General features: G+C 47.2%; 1 protein-coding gene across 1 annotated transcript in view; it reads right to left on the minus strand.

Annotated features, from left to right (window-relative positions):
- Window positions 1-1,665, minus strand: part of LOC147679559 (clustered mitochondria protein homolog) — a 249,240-nt gene extending 247,575 nt beyond the window's left edge. Inside the window, exon 1 of the mRNA XM_086943140.1 lies at window positions 1,437-1,665. Within this exon, the coding sequence (XP_086799266.1) occupies window positions 1,437-1,626 (190 nt within the window). The 5' untranslated portion in view covers window positions 1,627-1,665. The remainder of the gene's footprint in view (window positions 1-1,436) is intronic.
- Between the last annotated feature and the right edge of the window lie 18,058 nt (window positions 1,666-19,723).

The following is a 19,723-nucleotide window of genomic DNA, read 5'->3' on the forward strand; positions in this document are numbered from 1 at the left end:
AGTGAAAAACAGCCAAATATTTGTGGCAGAGGCCAGCGGAGGACAAACGGGTGAGAGGTCGGGCTCCCCCAAAAAAGATCCGTCTGGGGTTGAGTCAACAGTCATTTCGAGTAGATTTGTTAATAGTGTCCCGTTTTCTCTCTCCTGTAGCGGCAGTTGTGGTATGAAGGCTACCGTTCCCTGCCTATCTCTGGATGGCAGGCACCCCGGACGGACCGTGAAGGGCAGGGCAGGGCATGTCGCCCTCGCCTACCCCCGTCCGGGCTGTCCTTTGAAGCCTCTGCTCTTGGCGGCAGGGTGTCACATTTCACACAGAGGGCAAGGCAGCGCAGGGCAGGGCCGTGGGTGATAACGAGCTCCCCAGCTTTAATCACTAAACTGTAGAGAACGGCAATTTCTTAAATGTTTACTTACTGCCGAGCACTGGGAGTCGATCCACCAGGGAATGCCGGCGCGGGGACGTCCGGGATTCCAAATGACATCTACGGTGCCCCGTGCGTGCCATTCTTTACTATAACACAGTTCGAAGTTCTCTGGCGGTGCCAGGTGTGCGCAGCTTTACTCTCAGGTTCAACCTCGACAGTTAAGTGCAGCACATGGACTCCGCTAGCTCCTTCTCTACCCCCCAGAGCTCCTACCAGCATGTGCCGAGGCAGCATCTGTGCCCCGAACTCCCTAGGTGACTCGTGTGCACCTGTGTGTCTGTGCCCCGGTGTGTTCCTGTACCCCAGAGAGCTCCTGGAGTTTCAGAAACACCTCTAAACTGCAGCAACCAATATGCCACGCAGAGCCCCTTGGGTTTCTAATGTTGAACCTGTGCCCAAGACAGACTCTACAGGCAATGCCCCACACAGCCCCTAGAATGCAGTGCCCGATAAAGCTGCTATGGCGCGGTTCGCCCGAGAGCTTGACTGTAGCGCACCAAATAACTCAGCCTCCTAGGTCTCAAAGCGCTACTGTAATTCACTGAATAGGGAGTTCCTCGAGTGCCATGACCCATGAACCTCACTGAGCGCTACACTCCAGACAACTCTCGGGCAACTGTGCTTTCGAGGGCTCGTGGCTTTCTTGGGCCAGAAAAACCCAGGACTCCTCCACCTATGCCCTCGAGAGCAAGAGCACCGATACCCGCAAGAGCTCCTACGGTTCCAGGAGCTCCTAGACTCGAGTGATGTGCGCCCAACAGCTCTTAGAAGCCGATCCATCAGAGAGCTTCCTCCAACCCGTCTATACTTAAAATAGCTCCTATTAATTATGCCCCAATGACCTCTTGCACCAGCTAGCGCACAGAATGCTGTGCCTCAAAACTCTCTTCATCCATGCAACATACACTCGTTAAGAGCCCCCGCACCCACTTCAGACCCGAGTCTGCCCCTGACCCTCACACACACAGTGCAGTGACTCTGCCATGCCCCCGCTGTGCCCGAGAGTCCTACCTTGGCTACAGGCTCCCTCCTGACTCTCGTCTCCCGTGCTCTGGGCGGGCTCCTGGGCAGGCTGGGCACCGCTCACCATGACTGCAGCGGCTCTGGGGCAAGTGTCCCGGGGTCCGTGGGTGTCTCGGAGTGACCCTGCTGTGCACGCGGCTCTGGGGCTGGCACCAGGAAGGTCACCGCTCGGCTCCATGTGAGTGCCCACAGAAGAGGCTTCCCCTAAACAGGAGGCAGCCAATCAGGCCGAGAGGAGGCACTCCTCCTCTGCAGCCGGCCCCTCCCAGGCCCGGGGGCCAAGGAGCTGTGCTGGGACGCGAGTCACCGCTTCCCACCTGTGAAATCCAACCGAGAAATCATCTACAGTAGAGACACTGAAACTACAGAAAAACTAACAGCTAAAAAACACGGCGAAGGACTTTCAATACAGTTGGGAGCTAGACGCTGCCTGCCAGCCACCCTCGCGGCTGCCATACAGACTGTCATACTACAGTAGAGGCTGATAAACTACAATACACCCATAATCAGAATAGAGACTCCCAGATTGCTGAATAAACACAGTACATTACTGACAACAACAACCTGCAATGCAGACTGCCACACAAGCACAGAGCGCCAGACTACACCTTGTGAACCACAGCCAACTACAGTTCAGTTCAGTTTAATTTATTTTGATATGGAACTCCTGCGGAGGTCCACAAAAATAAACACACAGATTCAACAAGAAATACTTTACATACACTACATCATTCTTCCTTTAGACATGGCGGCCTCCTAAAAAAAAATACTTTTATCAAACTTACTGTGCCAATTATAATACGTGCTGTTATCTGCTAAGCAGTAGAAACTCTTATACTACAGTACAGACAGCCAACCTGCAATACAGGCCGTCAAACCGAAATGCAAATTGTCTACTGCACTGAATATGGTCAGGGTACAACACAGGCCTTGAAACTGGGTAAAATCCGTCAACATAAATACAGACAAGCAGACTCCAATACAGCTTGTGAACTGAAAACAGCCAACTACAATTTATGCTGTCACTTGCAATGCAGACTATCAAGCCAGAGAACAGGCTGTCAAACTACAACACAGTAGACCAGACCATATACTAGTAACTTTCATCTAGTGGCTGCCAATGAGGAATAACTGTGAATGCTCTGGGGCCCTAGCTATCTTGGAGAAGAAAGCCAAAGCAGATATATGGTTGTGCGTAAACCCTGCTGACCTGCCCTCACGGTACATGTGTTTCAAGTACCCAATAGAGCCCAGCAACACTGAGGAGCACCCCTGAGCATAAGTTGCTGCAAAATGGTAAATAAACCTAGAAGCCCCCTTCGTATGCCCTCCTTGTCTTTGGATGCTAAGCTAGGTGCAATGAGGACTAGGCACCGAACTTCCATAGCTGTTCAGTGAAGGGGTGGCCTCACCCACTGCCCTGGGATGGAAATGCAGAAATTCTTGAAACTTAAAACAAGATAGTCCATCACCTGTATTATTCAAAACACCAGGGACATGGATAGCTACAAACACAACATTATCATTATTCTTCAAGCAAATCAACACAATTTCTTTGTGAAGTCTCAGTACTATGTTGCACTGGGCATACGGTAAATTAACGGATCCCACCAGACAGGCTATCTGATCAGAGTATGACAAAAATGGCCGAAGCATATGTGTAGCCACACTGGAATAGGAAAGAGCTCTAGGACGGGGACAAGCCTGACTGAACTCACTCAAACCATGGCTTGGTCAATGGCTGAGCACACCATTGTGACCCTGAAAAGGCACAGAAGCCAATGCTGCATTCTGCATCCACAAAGAAGCCAAACTCCTGACTGGACTTAACACGGGCAGGCCAGACCACTGTCCTATTGAAATTCTCAAGGAATGACAACCAGATCCTTCGATCATGCTTTACCTCTGCAGGTACGTGGCACATTGGAATAATCCTCAAGGCAAAAGTTCAATTGCCCCACAAGAACTTGGAGTTGGAGTAGTGTCACCTTCCATGCTTCTACACAGGACAGTAAAGAGTCCCTAAAAGTCTAGGGGGCATATTACCAAGGGGGGGCGATAGGCAATTATCGCCGGTTTAGCGGCCGTTTTCGGCCGCTAAGCGGTGATAATTCTATCGCTCTATTAGCAAGCTGTCGCTAACTGATGTTAGCGACAGCTTTTAGGTGATAGCGAACGTTTTGGGGCCCGCTTTGCATGTCAGTGATATTTATCGCTAATGACATGCAAAGTGGGCGTACCCAAGCTGTTAGCGACTGAAAGCAGTCGCTAACGCCGCTATCGCCTATTAGCAAGGCGGGCGTAGCAATGGAAATATTCCCGCTGTCGCCAAAAACTAACGCCTGCTCAGACCAGTTCTTAGCCATGTTATTCAATGAGAGGTCGATAACATGGCTAAGAGCATTTCGTCGCTAATGCGTGAATATCGCTGTATTCTTAGCGATAATACAATCGTTGCAAAGCCTAGTTAGCGATAAATATCGCTAATCGTTGGTAATATGCCCCACGGTCTTCACTGCGGCAGCCAGCACTCCCAGGTCTGAGAATCAATCGTAATCCCCAGGAATACTAGGCACATGTCTGGGCTGGAGAATTTCTCTCCAGCTTGAGGTACCCCAAACTTTGCCATAGGTTTTGTGGGTGAAGATAATGAGTTTTCACACTTGTTGAAGATGTTTGGGCCTAAAAGCAATAATTTATTTAGATAGTGGATGACATTGTTTGCCTGCGAGACCTAGCTACAAACCCATTCCTTGAAGGATCTTAATTTTTCGAAGTAGGAGCAGGACACTGAACACTGCATGCATTTGTGATAGAGGAAATCACCCTCAAAGTAGAAGACCAGGAGGGGGAATTAATTGGAATGCATTGCCAGTAGGTGGAAAGTGAACTCAATGACCAGCTATGTAATAAGCGCCCTGTTTTCTAAAGACCTCACTTTGCTAGTTCCTGCACAAAAGAGGCATATTTTACCAAACTCAGAGCAGGGTCAATAGCATCATTAAACAAACCCCTATTTGGGACATAGATGTTACGCATCAACCTGAATTCGCTAAGACCCGTCGTAGGAACTATCTTTAGGAGTGAGTATACAAAATCATTAAAAGAAGGGACTGCCACCCTACCAAGGTGCCTCTCCTCAAGGGAAACAACCTTTACGACGCAGTCATTACATCGCACTACCTTTACATAGCAGTCATTACATCACAACATCCTTTACATCGCATGTCATTACAACACAGCCATTACATTGCATGTCACTGCAATGCCTGTCATTACAATGCATGTCACTACAACGCAGGCATTACATCGCAAGTCATCACAAAGCATACCACTACAACGCTTAGTACCCCTACACTATCCAACACTTACCCTACTGTTGCACTCACTAGAGTAAGAATAGTAATTTTTACCCGTACACTATCCAACACTTACCCTACTGTTGCACTCACAGGAGTTAGTATAGTAATTATTACCCCTACACTTTTCAACACTTACCTTAAATTCAATGTAATGGTATGCATTGTAATGGTATGCGTTGTAAAGGTATAATAAGATGTAGTGGAATGCATTGTAAAGGTAGTTTCTGAAAATGCGATGTAATAGCATGCTATGTAAAAGAGTGCGTTGTAAAAGATGTTGCGATGTAAAAACTGTGTTATAAAGCCATGCATTGTAAATGTATGCGTTGTAACGTCATACATTCCTCCTAAAACTACATCAGACACTGCCAGACTATTCAATAATGACAGTAATGAAAGTTGCTGCCAACTAAATTACTTATTACAAATTAGATAGTCAAACTAAAATAAAGAGTGTCTACTGCATTGCAGATGATCAGATTATTGCCTAGAAGCTGATAACTACAGTAGACATTATCTTTTAATGACTGCCATATCAACTCCAGCACAGGAAAATTCCAGTACTGGCTTTTGGCTATAGAACAAAGTGTCTAATATTATGCATCACAGACCGACAGCTATAAACTGGCAACAACAATGCAGACAGACTTCTGTAATAAAGACTATGCATATAAAGTACAGACTGACAGCAGCAACAGAGATGGCCACACTACTGCACAAACTGCTTGGCTAAGTTGCGGACTACCAACTCCAGTACAGACTGACACACAACCCTACAACTTTTAAATACGTTATCTACCAACCACAAAAAGACTGCTTGACTAAAATATAGAGCCTTATATTTATTACAGGAGACCAGCATCAAACCAGATATACAGGTACAATACATCCTTCCATCTACAATAAATACATGTCTTAATATATACATACAGACTACCAGCTGTAATCTAAACTGTTTCAATGCAGACTGAAGTCAAAAATATAAATTGACAACTCTTAACACAGACTGTAACACTAGAGCACTATCCTGTTTCTTTCTTTAGGTTGTGAGATCTTGTAGGAGCAAGATGTGATTCCAGAAACGAGTTCCTAATGCCACCCAAACACTGACACTGCCCGAATTCTGTCAAAAGATTCATGTTGTGCCAACCCCCAGGAGAAAGGGGAAGTGTAGTGAGAAAGGAAAAAGAGTAACATCCCCTGTTCAGCCTAGCACTTCTTAGAGTAGGTACTTTGCACTGGTTCCCTCTCAGGTCACTAGTAGAATGTACATATGTCTATCAGAACAAAAGAGAATGTGTAAACTATCAGGTATTCCTAACACATGGTCTTTGACGAATAACACAGTTACCTAATATCCATTTTACTTAAAACATGCCTCTTTCCCAACTAAGCTCTAGTTAGGGAGAAAATAACCTAGAAGTACAGTCACTCTTAGAGATAAAAAAATAATAATGGAAGCAGGTAAGATTTCCTGGGGACAATGCCTATTGTAAAATAGTCACCCTTTTGGGTCTGTCTTAATTACCTGATATATCAGTCAAGGGAACGATTTACCATGATCTATGTTGGGGAATTATCTAATAATTCTCTAAAACACTTCCAGCTTTTGGGGCAAACAAATGTTACAGGCTGAATCATGGAAAATTAATATAAAAATAGAACAAATCAAAGGAGAAAATTTGAAACAATAGTCTTCGAAAAACACACTCTTCCTAATCAAATGTAAATGGTATGTGAAAACAATGTAGCCGGTAAGTACAGGTCTGAGTTAGGGTAGAGCAGGCAGTGTTTGTCTTCCGAACACAGCTTTTTAGGTTTTGCCTAGCCAATGCGTACGAAGTACGCATGCGCTAGGAAAAACTTAATGATTTCTGTGTGTGGGGACTGGACTGTCCCCACTCTCCCATTGGCTAGCTCCATAAATAGAGGCTAGCCATTGGGAGAAGGCTCTGTCCGTCAATCTCGGACCAGATTCGGTAGCGTTCCCGAGAATTTTTGGCTTTTGGCTACGTCAGCCGAAAGCCTGTTCATGGGACCGCCCCCAAATCTGGTCCGGCATTGAGCCGGCACCCGCCTTCCTGCTCAAGATCGCCGACAAAGAATTTGTTTATATTGTGACAAACAGACAAGTGATGACTCGCTAACAAAGTCACTTTCGTAAAGGTCCGAGCTATCAAAAAGAAACTTTTTTTCAAACAAGAAGCACACTGATTTTGAAGGCACACATAATCATGAATAACGTGAGTGACACTCGGTCGCCAGTGAAATGGAAAACGGACAGCGCGATTCATGTAGCGTATGAGCGCGACCACCTTTAAGTGGTGCATACAGTCGCACATCGGAACGGGTGGAGTACATAGCAAAGAATAAGTCAGTATAAATGAATCCAATGTGTGATGAAAGGTGATTTTTTTTCTTTTCGCTTTACATAGATCAATGCAGGAATAGTGTATGTTAAAAATATCTATCACATTATAACTAATTATCAAAAGGCTATAATACATATGCTAAATCTCTCATCATCCAAAATACCTTTATATACTACTAGGAAGCCAAATATATTGTCGCTACGTGGACACGAAAATGCAGGCGGAAAACAGAGGCAGGGCCAGGGAGGCAGACGAGCCCCCAGCTGTAGAGAGGGGCCGTGGAGCCCGAGGACATCATGCAGCCCCCTGCATACCCACCTCACAACGGGGACTTCACCTTCGTGTCATCAGCAGAGGCAGCAGGTGAGGAGAGCTCAATACCTACCACCAGGGATCCATTTCCTACCAGGCAGTTGTGCGAGAAGCTGCGCCTCCGGCCCTTTGCCTGTTTTAAAGTTCTCCTATGTACTGTTTGTTTTCTTTACATTTCTCGAGCAGTCTTGCTTACAAGGCTCATGCTACCCGATTTATGGACGTAACGGTAGGATTGCGGCCTGGCCTTTTCTAAACACAGTACTGGTGTGGGGCTAGGTTCGTTAGAGTACGGCGGTGTCAGATCTGTCCTCGGGTGACTGTCAGTGATTGCAACGCAGGCAGTTGTAATTGCCTTCTTTGTGGAAACCAGTAAAGGCTTTCGTTCTGACAGCAAAGCCCAAACAACTTTAATGTCACCTTTTACTCTATTCAATTGTACATATACTTACACAATGTAGTAGGTCTGTACACCACTACTTGCCTGCTAATCACGGGGTGCACTAGCGTTTGGAAATAACAGATGCGAATGGCACCTTTTCCACGTCTCATAAGTAAACAAGCAGGGGGTTGAGATCAGCGGTCGAATCTAAAGGGTATGGTAACAGCAATGGTGAGTAGGACGGGGGAGGACTCTGGAAGGGAGGTCAGAGATGTGGCTAAAATAACAAAATGCACTGTAATTCTATTTTAGGCATTTCATTTACGGGTAACTATATAAAATGAGTAATACACACAAGTAAAACAGTGGTAAATAAATTGTTCCGATTGGAAAGCTTGGTTTATTAATGCACTCACATCAGATGTCTAACTTCTCGGATATGTTCTTTAGCAATAAAACAGTAATCCACAGATAATTCCATGGGGATACGAGAACTGTATTTATAGGAAGAGCGAGCACGTGAGCTCCCACAGTTTGACATGTCTGTAATCACTTCACCCATGCTTGATGCTTCCCACATACCTGTACACTTGCCATATTTATCAAGTGTTTACTTCGAGCAGTTCTGAATGTCCTGCCCAACACTTTCCATTCTGAGGCTCGGAGTTTCAGGGCTGTGCCTAGATGCCCAAGAATGCAAAGAAAGCGCTGTTGGGTGAAAATCGGGACTGGCTGAAGGTGTCACGCACATGACATGAGGTCACGTGGCAGCTGTCAGTAGGTAGACGGATCTACCTGAAGCCCTTCTGCGCCACTGCTTTCCAGGAATAGCAGGAAGAGGGTGCGAACACCAGGGGCCATATTACACACAGTGTGTGTGGGGGGGCGTGCGCGCGTGCCCCGGGACACTGCTGTATCGCTCAGGACATCCCCCGGGGGCAGCGCGCGGACGGATATAGCCTGGGTGCCTTGTTCCTGTGTGTAATCCGGCCCCGGTGAGATCCCACGCTCCCTTGCACCTGCCCAGGGGGTGCTGCCGGCCCTGGTCCAGCCCCATCTGCACTGCTGAGATCTCCCAAGACATGCAGCCACGAGGCACCGCTCCCCGCTGCACCCGCGTGGAAGCGCCGCAGTAATGAAGGCGCCTCTCACGCCCCCTCATTACTCCCGGCGCTCTCGGCCCAAACAGCAAATTAGTGCGAGGGCCTGGAGCCGCCCACCGCGAGAAGAGCAAAAACAGAGGGGGGCTGTGCATGAGGAACTGGGAGGTGGACATGCCCGGGCTTGGACTCTTCCCACAGGCAGGCAGCGGAAGGATGGAGGGATGGACACATGAGCTGATGAATGGATGGATGAACGGCGCATGCTTTGATAGATGAGTGGCGGGAAGAATGAGCGGATGGGTGAATGGGTGGGAGGATGAGCGGATGAATAAGTGGGTGGGAGGATGAGCGGATGAATAAGTGGGTGGAAGGATGAACGGGTGGATGGAAGGATGAGTAGGTGGAAGGATGAACGGATGGATGAGTGGGTGGAAGGATGAGTAGATGGATGAGGAGGTGGAAGGATGAGTGGGTGGATGGATGAGTAGGTGGAAGAATGAGCGGATGGATGAGTAGGTGGAAGGATGAGCAGATGGATGCGTGGGTGGAAGGATGAGCGGATGGATGAGTGGGTGGAAGGATGAGCGGATGGATGAGTGGGTGGAAGGATGAGTGGGTGGAAGGATGAGTGGGCGGATGGATGAGTGGGTGGATGGATGAGTGAGCGGATGGATGAGTGAGCGGATGGATGAGTAGGTGGAAGGATGAGCGGATGGATGAGTGGGTGGATGGATGGATGAGTAGGTGGAAGGATGAGTGGATGGATGAATAGGTGGAAGGATGAGCGGGCGGATGGGTGGGTGGAAGGATGAGCAGATTGATGAGTGGGCGGATGGATGTGTGAGCGGATGGATGAATAGGTGGAAGGCTGAGTGGATGGATTAGTAGGTGCAAGAAAGGAGAAACGTGCAAAGATCAGAAAATCGGGGATGGTTCTGCAACCTTTCCCTCTCTCAAAGGGAAAAGCCTGTAAGAGCGAGAAATGCATGGGCGTGTGTGGTAGCGGACGAGACTATCAGCCTTGGTATTCCCTGTGCTTATGTTGAATACCGCCGGCTTCTCAGCAGAGCTTTGGGTACCGGCACTTTCTTTCACAAATTAAATACTGCCTAGAAGTATACCCAGGCTGAGGTGTCCGGTTATCAGCATCAGTGGCCTCTAGGTGCATGGATAGGGCCTCGTGTGGCTGAACCCTGGTACTCTCAGCCCTCTTATTCCCTGGCTGCGGCTTCATCTGTCTGGCGGAGAATCATGGCGCTGTGACGGTCTGCTGACAGGCGCTTATCGCCCCCACCCACCCCTTTCTGACGTCCCAGCTTCGAACAAGAGCACAGGGCGCCCCCTCTGGGTACTGTAACTCGAGAAAGCTGCTGGGCAGGTGAGGCAGGCCAGGTTTCACTGCCTGGAGCAGTGTTCAGAAGCGCCGCCCCTTCCTGCCTCGACTTGGCACCCTGTACTGTCACCACGAAGTATGATACTCGCGGCACTGCCCGTCGCTGGCAGTGATGATGCCACATCCACGCAAACACTAGTACATGTAATTTTCGACTTGGCCTGCAGTTTCTGCTAGTCAGTGCGAGGGACGACATGATGTGAAAAACGTTCACAAGTTTCACCCCTAACCACTATGCGGGCAGACATTACTGGCCAGCTGCTCCCCTCCGCCGCTGGCCGTACACCAGGGTCGGCCTTTGTTCGGTAGTGACCTGGCTTGGGCGGAATTGTATTTAGCTCCCTCGTTATCGCTGAATTCGGGAGCGGTGGCCCCCCCTTTTATGCCTATAAGGTAGTCTCCCTAGCAGAACCTTTTCGGGCATCTCTAGAGTCACCAAAGCACCTCCCACAACTCTCCTGAATCACCCACTGAATATCTCCATCCCACTGGTGGAGTATTGGGGCTAGTGGGAGGTGAGTGTTATGGAATGGAGGGGTTGGTGGGTAGCTGCATGGGGTAGGTGAGAGGGCTAGAACTAGGGCATATGGCGTTCTAAACGGCGCTTGTGGTGTTAATAAGCGATTAAAACCACTTTACACAAGCACTGGGGCTAGGTAAGAATGGCACTGCTTGTGGCATGACATTACTGCAAACTGCTTCATGTGCCCCACAGTAGCTTAGTGTGAGAAATGGGGTTTCTGATTGGCTACAGTATGCACCTAAGGCATGCAGAACCCAACACTAGTGTGGAGAGGGAGACCGGCGAAGTCACTACCAAGGTCCTGCGAGGCTCCCGTGTCGCGGTGGAGCCCTGCCTGCTTGGAAGGCTGCAGGGAGAAGAAGCGGCCGAGGAGAGGAGCGAAGTCCCCGAGGAGAACGCCCGGTGAGTGATATGGGCTGGGGGGAGCTCTGGTGACGCTGTGGTGCCTGCGAGAGGCACAGTGTTGGCAGGCAAGGTGAGCGGCACCGTCTGGTCAGAGGGCCGCTCCCACAGGAGGCCCCTTTTCTTCCTGAGTCCCCCGAGCGGGACTCCATCGTAACGGCAGCAGACGAGCGGCCCTGTGGCAGCGGGCCGCTCCACCAACGTAGGGCATTGTTTGTTTTAAGAGCCTTGTGACAGGCTCCGGGGGCATTTTCATTTACAGAGAGCCCAGAGGGGCTCAGCGGGCACCTTGGTGATGTCGAGCCCCCAGAGGGGGGGCTCCAACGACAGCCGCATTTTTGTTAAGAGCCTGCTTTGACTTGTAACTGGGGTGATTGTTTGGGTTCTAGTGCTACAGATCACAGTGGGCCTGAATCCCGTGCTTGTCGTGTGGATGATTACCTGGCTGGTTCTGCGGCTTGCTATTAGGATGTTTGCTAGGTGGGTTCTTAAAGGGAATTTAGGTGGATTCTCTGCATTGAATGTGGTTTTATGACGATGGCTTGGCTGGGTTCTAGATTTTGACCTTATGATTACTTTGCAGGATATGGTACATGTCCTTAACATGATTTATTAACTAAGTGTCCTGTTTTAAAATGATTTCACTGATGGGTCTGGTGTTGTCCTCTGCTTTGTGTCCATCTCATTGTGTGTCCTTCTAAGGTATTCTGGAATGTGAAGTGTGGTGTCAGGTGTGTCTGTGCCGTTCTGCCCTCCGTTACAATCATCCCCCCCCCTCGATTTTGTGTCCTTCTGCCCTCCGTCTGCCTAGTGTTTTGTGCCATTCTGCCAACCCTTAGAATCACCCCCCCTCGTTTTTGTGTCTGTCTGCCTCGTGATTTGTGCCGTTCTGCCCTACGTTAGAATCATCCCCCCCCCTCGTTTTTGTGTCCTCCTTCCCTCTGTCTACCTGGTGTTATGTGCCAATCTGCCCTCAGTTATAATTGTTTCCCCTCGTTTTTGTGCTGTTCTGCCCTCCGTTAGAATCATCCCCCCTCGTTTTTGTGTCCCTTCTTCCCTCTGTCTGCCTGGTGTTTTGTGCCGTTCTGCCCTCTATTACAATCACCCCCCCTCTTTTTTGTGTCCTTCTGCCCTCTGTCTGCCTCGTGATTTGTGCCATTCTGCCCTCCGTTACAATCACCCCCCCTCGTTTTTGTGTCCATCTTCCCTCTGCCTGGTGTTTTGTGCCGTTCCTCCACCTGAACTGAGCCCTTTAAAATAAGGCCATGCTCCAAAAAGTACCGCAGCCCCCTGCTCTGAACCATAAAAAACTGCCCCCTACCTCCGTGAAGTACTCTGACTCTGCTCCCTACCCTCCCTTGGCGCCTAAACCTGTCCCCTGCCATGCACCCTACAAAGCCTCGACTTAGTAAATAGCCCCTTCTCTGTGTGCTTCGAGGCCGTAAAATGTAAGCCTATGCACAAATGGATGGTTGGATTTGTAGGGTAAAGTTTTATTTAATGTGATTTTATGTAGCGCGTTACCCGAAGGTGTCGGAGCGCTTTACATAAGAACCAGTTGCCAAACCTAAGGACTTTGATTTGCATGCGTTAAGTAAAAGATACAAACAGGAAAACAATTGAAATATACTAGATGTAGTCACACAAAGAAGAGACTGTTGATTCTCGTTATATTTCTATATACATATGGAAGGGATATGAATAGATGTACTGCAAGAGTCACATAGGAATGTTAGAGTAGAAAGGTCTACTGCATATACTAGTGAATACAGTCATCTCTATATACAGAAAAAAATGAGTTATATTTAGAGGGGTCGGAGTGGGACGCAGTGGGTGGATGGATGCATGATGGATGGATGTATGCATGATGCATGGATGTATGGGTGGATGCATGGATGGGTTGTTGGTTGGATGGGTTGGTGGATTGCATAAATTGTTTAGGGATTGGCTGTATATATGCATCTATCCATCCACCCATCCACCCATCCATGCATCTATCCATACACCCATCCATACACCCATCCATGCATGCACCCATCCATGCATCCACCAACTCATCCATGCAAGCATTACAACAAGAGCCCGCAGCTCTCCTTTGTCTCTCCTCGCCCCCCTTCCCTGAGCCCACAGCTCTCCTTCATCTCTCCTCGCCCCCCTTCTCTGAGCCCGCAGCTCTCCTTCGTCTCTCCTCGCCCCCCCCTTCCCTGTGCACTGCCCTGCTATTGTAAATGACAATGCCATTTATTTGTTAAAAAAAACATAAATAAAAATAATGTCAAGAGCAATGCCAATAGCTCTAACTTTAACAAAGGCAAAACCATTGCATTGTAAATGCTTGTTTTACTTTGGCAGGTCCAAAAACCATTGCCACGAGGAGAGCAGACATCCGGAGGGGTGGAGCTTCTGATGCACAGGACATGGCTGCAACAACTAGACAGCATTCTGTGTGCCGGGACATCCCCTCCAGATCACAGAGCTGCAGCAGCTATAAGACAGACTGGTGAATACAATTCAGACTTTAAACTGCAATGCAGATCGTCAACAAATAACTTGCTGAAGGGACTTAAAGCCACATGAGCCTCAGCAACAGGAGGGGGAGGAGGCCCCTCCCACAACACCAACACTATAAAGCTCTTTTACAACTCCTGCTGCACAGGCCACGCTCGGGCAAAGCACAAACCAAAGGCAGGTCCATCTGCGTCCGTCAGAGCCTGGAGGAGGCTGTGCTGGACCACCAATCTAGGCTGGAGCATTTGACACAATGGGGAAAAGGAATGTTACCACCACTTCTCACGGTAAGACTCTGAATGCTGATCCTTCAATAGGAAATTTCCTCACTGGTACCATGGGAGCCATATTCAAAGATGTCGGGGAGTAAAGATTGGGGGCTGTAAAGAACACAATGGTAGATTCTACAGGCTTTCTGTTTCTTTAGTATGCCAAGAGATGCCTCTATTACTGCATGCCCTGCTCAGGCTGGCACAAAGCTATGTGTACCTAATACCTCTCTAACTATTGACTGTAAACTAGATTTGCCACTCCACTCTCCACTCCGGTGAAGAAGAAGAGGGATAACCCCAGGAAAATTACATCTGCAAATCGTCCTTTGGCTGGTAGTACTACGGAAAATTAAACAAAAACTAGGTACTGGAAAGGTGTGAACGTCTCAGTTGAAGATCCTCATCCGTGTATTCAACCTCAGAAGCAGTATATTTTTCTCCACTTGGGTGATTTCGTGGTTAGCCTTATCATAGGGTCCTGTTTCACCTGAGTGTCCAGTTCTCCAGGTGAAAAAATCTCCTTCCTAGAGGTAAACCGTCTTCTGTTAGGACAGATGTGATGTGTGGGAGGGTTACAATTATCTCAAATCCCTCCCCGCTCTCAGGAGCTTTGTTGTTCTAATGACCTCATCAAGAAAGAGAAGGGCCATGGGTGATTTGGCTGCTACCCTAATTTCTTTAAAGTTCTCCAAAAATGTGACTAGTGCCAAGCGACTCCCTGTTTCATCAAGTACTTTGCATATCTGTTCTAGGGCGCCGTAATATGATTGTGGTACATCATTATAATAATAACTTTTATCACATTGATTCAGATGCGATCAAATCCTTGGGCTCTGACTTACATCATATACATAAGTATAGCAAAATAACTTGGTCTTTGAGAGGTCTAAATAATTGTTAGACCTGGTACCATTGGAGATAGTCTCCCTTCCACTTTTTCACTGATTGCCTCCTCTGTTTGTGATATGTTTTGCTGGTTTAGATGCTTTGGGCACTGTGCCACTGCTATTCTGTGCCACAGTGCAAGTGCTCCCTATGTTAAATTGATGTATTGATTAGTGACTCCACGATTGGCTTATTTGATTTACTTGTCAGACCTTAGTACAGTGCACCACGTGTGCCTAGGGCCTGTCAATCAAAGGTTGCTGGTGGGCTTGCTGCACTAATTGTGCCACCCACAGAAGCAGCCTGTACAGTGTAACTCAGGCCTGTCATTGCAGAGCCAGTGTACAGTCTGGGACTGCCATGTCGACCTGGCAAGTGCACACACTTTCCAGTCCCTAAACCTTCCCTTTTCTACATATCAGACACCCCTAAGGTAGGCCCAGGGGCAGTGTGCATTGTATGTAAGAGGTAGGACATGCCCTGATGTGTGTGGCATGTCCTGATAGTGAATTACAGCCATTTTATGTTTTCACTATTGCAATGCTACCTGTTCCCATAGGCCAGAATGGGCAGTTTGATTATAACATCTTATAATCCTAACTGACCCAGGGTACATGGTAGAAATTCTAACTTAGTGTGCCTGAACTCGGGATGATAAAATACATCTTTTGGTAACGTTGGTTTTAACATTTTGTGTTTGAAAATACCACTTTTAGAATGTGGGTATTTTCTTACCTAACCATCCAGCCTGCCTCTGCTAGCTTGTGTGTGACAGGGGCTGGGGAGGCTCTAGGAGACAGGGTAAGTCGGCACAGGGCTGACTAGAACTATCTGCTTGTAGAGTGGTGGGAGGAGTAGCTAATGGGCCTGAATAAGGCTGTGCCTGCCTTCCACAATGCTGGCTCCCCCTCCTGTGGTGTGTCTGAGGACCCTGGCCCACCCCGACAAAGGAAAGAAGTAGTCCTGTAAACAAAGTGCTCCAGGACTGCACAAAACCGGTTTGGACTAGGTACAGGACCTTCTGCATTCAGAGGACAAAGGATTTTGCAGTAGAAATATTGGGGCCCAAACCCCAAGACTTTAGGTCACTTCTGGAACAACAAGACAAACCTTTGCCAAGAAGAAACAAGGAAGCTGCAGGAGTTTGGACTGCCCCTCTGCCAGTGTGCTGTTTGCTGGGTTGGCCTGCAGTGGTGTCTTCATTGCCAAGGAAAGGAGAAGGAACTTTAAGGAACTTTCATCATCTTGCAGAATATTTCTCCAAGGGCTTGAACTTGTGCTTGCCTCCTGCTGAAGTCTCAGGGCTACAAGACTTCACCACCAGCTCCCCTCTGAATTTACTTCCTGGGAATTCTGTCTGCAGAAGCCTGCATGCCGCTGGGAGCTGAAAGCACGACTCAATGAGAAGAAGCGTGTTGCCGTCGCATCGCCAGAGAAGCATGTCGCTGCCGCAGAGGCCGCATCACCATAGAAGCGTGTCTTCATCGCATCTGTTTGCCGTCGCATCTCCAGAGAAGCGTGTCACCACCGCAAGGGTCGCCGTCGCATCACAGGAGAAGCGTGTTGCAGGGCCTGTCACGGCTCCAAAGTTACAGAGTTCTCTGCACGGACGTCGGACTATTTTGTCTACCTCTGCAACTAGAGATCCCCAGTTCTAACAATATGGTATTCTGCGTAATGCCTTTGTTATTTTTATGAAATAAACCAGTTTTTTTGTGTCTGGCATGTGTTATACCAGCTCTGTGAGGGTCCGTCCTTTCACAGGAAGAGGTCTTTGGCCAAAAAATTGATTTCATAATACTGTCTGAAGATTTGCATTAATTTGTTTTAGATTTTATGATCTCTGCTCACTGAGCAAGCAACCCTAACCCACTCATTTTGTCGATCAAACGTTCTCGCAGTAGTTTATATAATTTATTTTTATTTATTATTCATTTATTTTATTTAATACAATTTTATATAGCGCAAACATTACCCAAAGGTGTCAGAGTGCTTCACAATAGAGCAAAGCAAGTTACATATGGTATTTATGATGACGTTTTGTCATTAACAAGTTATATATACAACCACGATTATACAAATGGAAGGTGGCATATTTGGGATTAAACACGTGTAGAATACATATTTGCAAAATCGAGCTCATGTGAATTTCATGCGATCATGAGGGTCATGACAAGGGTTGAATTATTCCCGGATGTGTCTTTGGAAGAGACGGTTTTGAAAGACAGAAAAGAGGCAGTGGTCCAAAGGATTGGAGGAAACAAGTTTCAAATTCACATCACATTACCTAAGAAGGATTCCTCCTTAAACTTTTCCTTTTGAAAGTAGGAGGCTCGAGCAGTAAGTTTTCGTAATTTCTTGGAAGGTCTGGAGTCGCCTGATAGTTTGAGTTTGTTGGCCAGGTAGCAAGGGGTGGAGGTCTGTATGGCTTTATGGGGGATGCAGACAGTCTTGTAGATTGACCTAGCTTGAATGGGAAGCCAGTGAAGAGAAAACAGTATGGGAGTAACATGATCATTTCTTTTGGCCCCAAAGACGAAACGTGCCGTTGAGTCGAGGATGGAGTTTAGAGGGAAAATGTGGGTTTTGCGGAGGCCAGCGAGGAGAAAGTCACACGAGTGCCTGGCATAGTGCCACACCCCACTTGCATTGTTTTGATAACTTAGGACCAGATTGTCATAGAAACTTTTAAAACTGAAATATGAACTTTATGCAGCAGACTGTGGTTAATGTGCAAGTTTGGCAAATCCATAAGTATTCCTAAATACCTAGGATAGAGAATTGTATGACTCTCGTGGCCTCTTAATAGTACTGAATGCCGGCTACATGTTCAGGCTGATAACTTCAATAGAGAGTGATAAGTGCAATACAGGTTGACAAGACAACTACAATTGCAACTCACTCAGCAGCCGATTGTGAACTATAACATATCAATGCAGAAACTATTTACCAAGAACATTCCCTTCTATAAAACCGTTTGCAATGCTGACTATTGGGAAGCAATGTAACCTTCAAACCGGAAAATAAACAGGTTAACTATTAAACACATGAGTGACTACAAGCGGCAAGACAACAACACTGAGTGCTACACGGCAAAAGAGGAGGAAATACAAACTTGCAGTCTGCAGAACAGAATGTCACACTGTTGCACACACGCACATTAGCTTACTACTAAGAATTCAATACCGAAAACAATACAGCACACAATGTTACAGATTTTAGATAGGTGCCCAATTGGCCTTGTAGAATAAGATTACAAGAAAATCTTGGACCAAAAATGGCTTTGAAGTAAGCAAATGAAAACCTGCCTGCCCTAAAAGATTAACAGCTGCTGGTTTGGGTGGGTTAAAAATCAAGCTATAAAATCTTGAATAGCCTGTTTAGTAGGTATTTAAAGCGCCTTTTTTATGCGGTTTTACAGGCATTGCACAGTTTTTCCTGAAAGTAATGTAAAGGTGTACACTTGCTGCCTGTTGCAAGACATTTTGTTAGAATACGGTGGGCTTTTGCCCGTCCATTGCTTACTATTAGCAGGCTCCATTGTGGTTCTCATTTGTTTGCTTGCTTCTAATTTGTTAGTGCATGTGGACTTCACGCCCTTTTCTTGGGTTTGTCCCTCTCCTGGAGCATGGAACCCTTATGTGTGTCCTTCCACTGCTCACTTTGTTTAAGGACTGTGGGGCATATTACCAAGAATAAGCAATAATTATCGCTAAGCTTGGTTAGCGGCTATAATTTTATCGCAGTGCTTCGCCTATTTTTATCGCTTGAAACCTTGCTATTATCAAGGTTTATCTCCTAAGCGATAAAAATCGGCCGAAATGCATGAATATCGCTGAAAAGTCAGCGATATTCATGCATTACCGAGCTAATGCTCTTAGCCATGTTATCCACCTACCATTGGATAACAAGACTAAGAACTGCTCTGGGCAGGCGTTAGCTTTTGGAGATATTTGCGCTTAGCGTGAATATTTCCAAAAGTAGGTAATAGGAGATAGTGATGTTAGCGACTGTTTCCATTCGCTAACATCTTGGCACGCCCACTTTGCATGTCATTAGTGATAAATATCACTGACATGCAAAGTGGGCCCCAAGATGATCGCGATCTCCTACTAGCTGTCGCTAACTGGTGTTAGCGACAGCTAGGTAATAGGGCGATAAAATTATCGCTGTTTTAGCGGGAAAAATTCCCGCTAAAGCGGCGATAAGGCCCTTGGTAATATGCCCCTCAATGTGAGTGCATGTTCTTTTGAGCTCTCTCCCTTATATACTCCCTCGCAACACCTCTGTAATATTAATTCCTTCCCCTGTGCTGGTTTGTTGCCTGTGTGTTTCTCCTAACCAAGATTCAAGTTGATCTCTTGCTATGGGCTTCTCGCCCCCAGCCCGGGCTCCACATTCATCACTCTTTCATATGTGCTGCTCTCCCCTTCCCTCCTTCAAGCTTTTTCCTGACCGCCTTCCCTTCCAGTTGCTTATTCTCTCCGTCAGCCCCCCATTCCCATTGCATTTTCCCTGGCTGCCCAACGTTCCATTACTTTTCCCCCCAACCTTCACCTTGCTTCCCTCCTGTCACTCGCTGGAACCTACTCTCATTTTTTAATTTCCTCTTTTTTCTTTTAGACCATTCTGTAATATAGGTAGTGCCACACAAACTTAAGAGGGTGTTCTCTTATTTGCATGGAAGAGAGTCTCCATGGAACTGAAGAAACTACCTTGCCTCTGTGGCTGATCCGTAGTATGGATGCAGAGGCAAAGAGG

The sequence above is a fragment of the Lissotriton vulgaris genome, chromosome 11 (assembly GCF_964263255.1).
Source record: "Lissotriton vulgaris chromosome 11, aLisVul1.2, whole genome shotgun sequence".
Taxonomy (NCBI): domain Eukaryota; kingdom Metazoa; phylum Chordata; class Amphibia; order Caudata; family Salamandridae; genus Lissotriton; species Lissotriton vulgaris.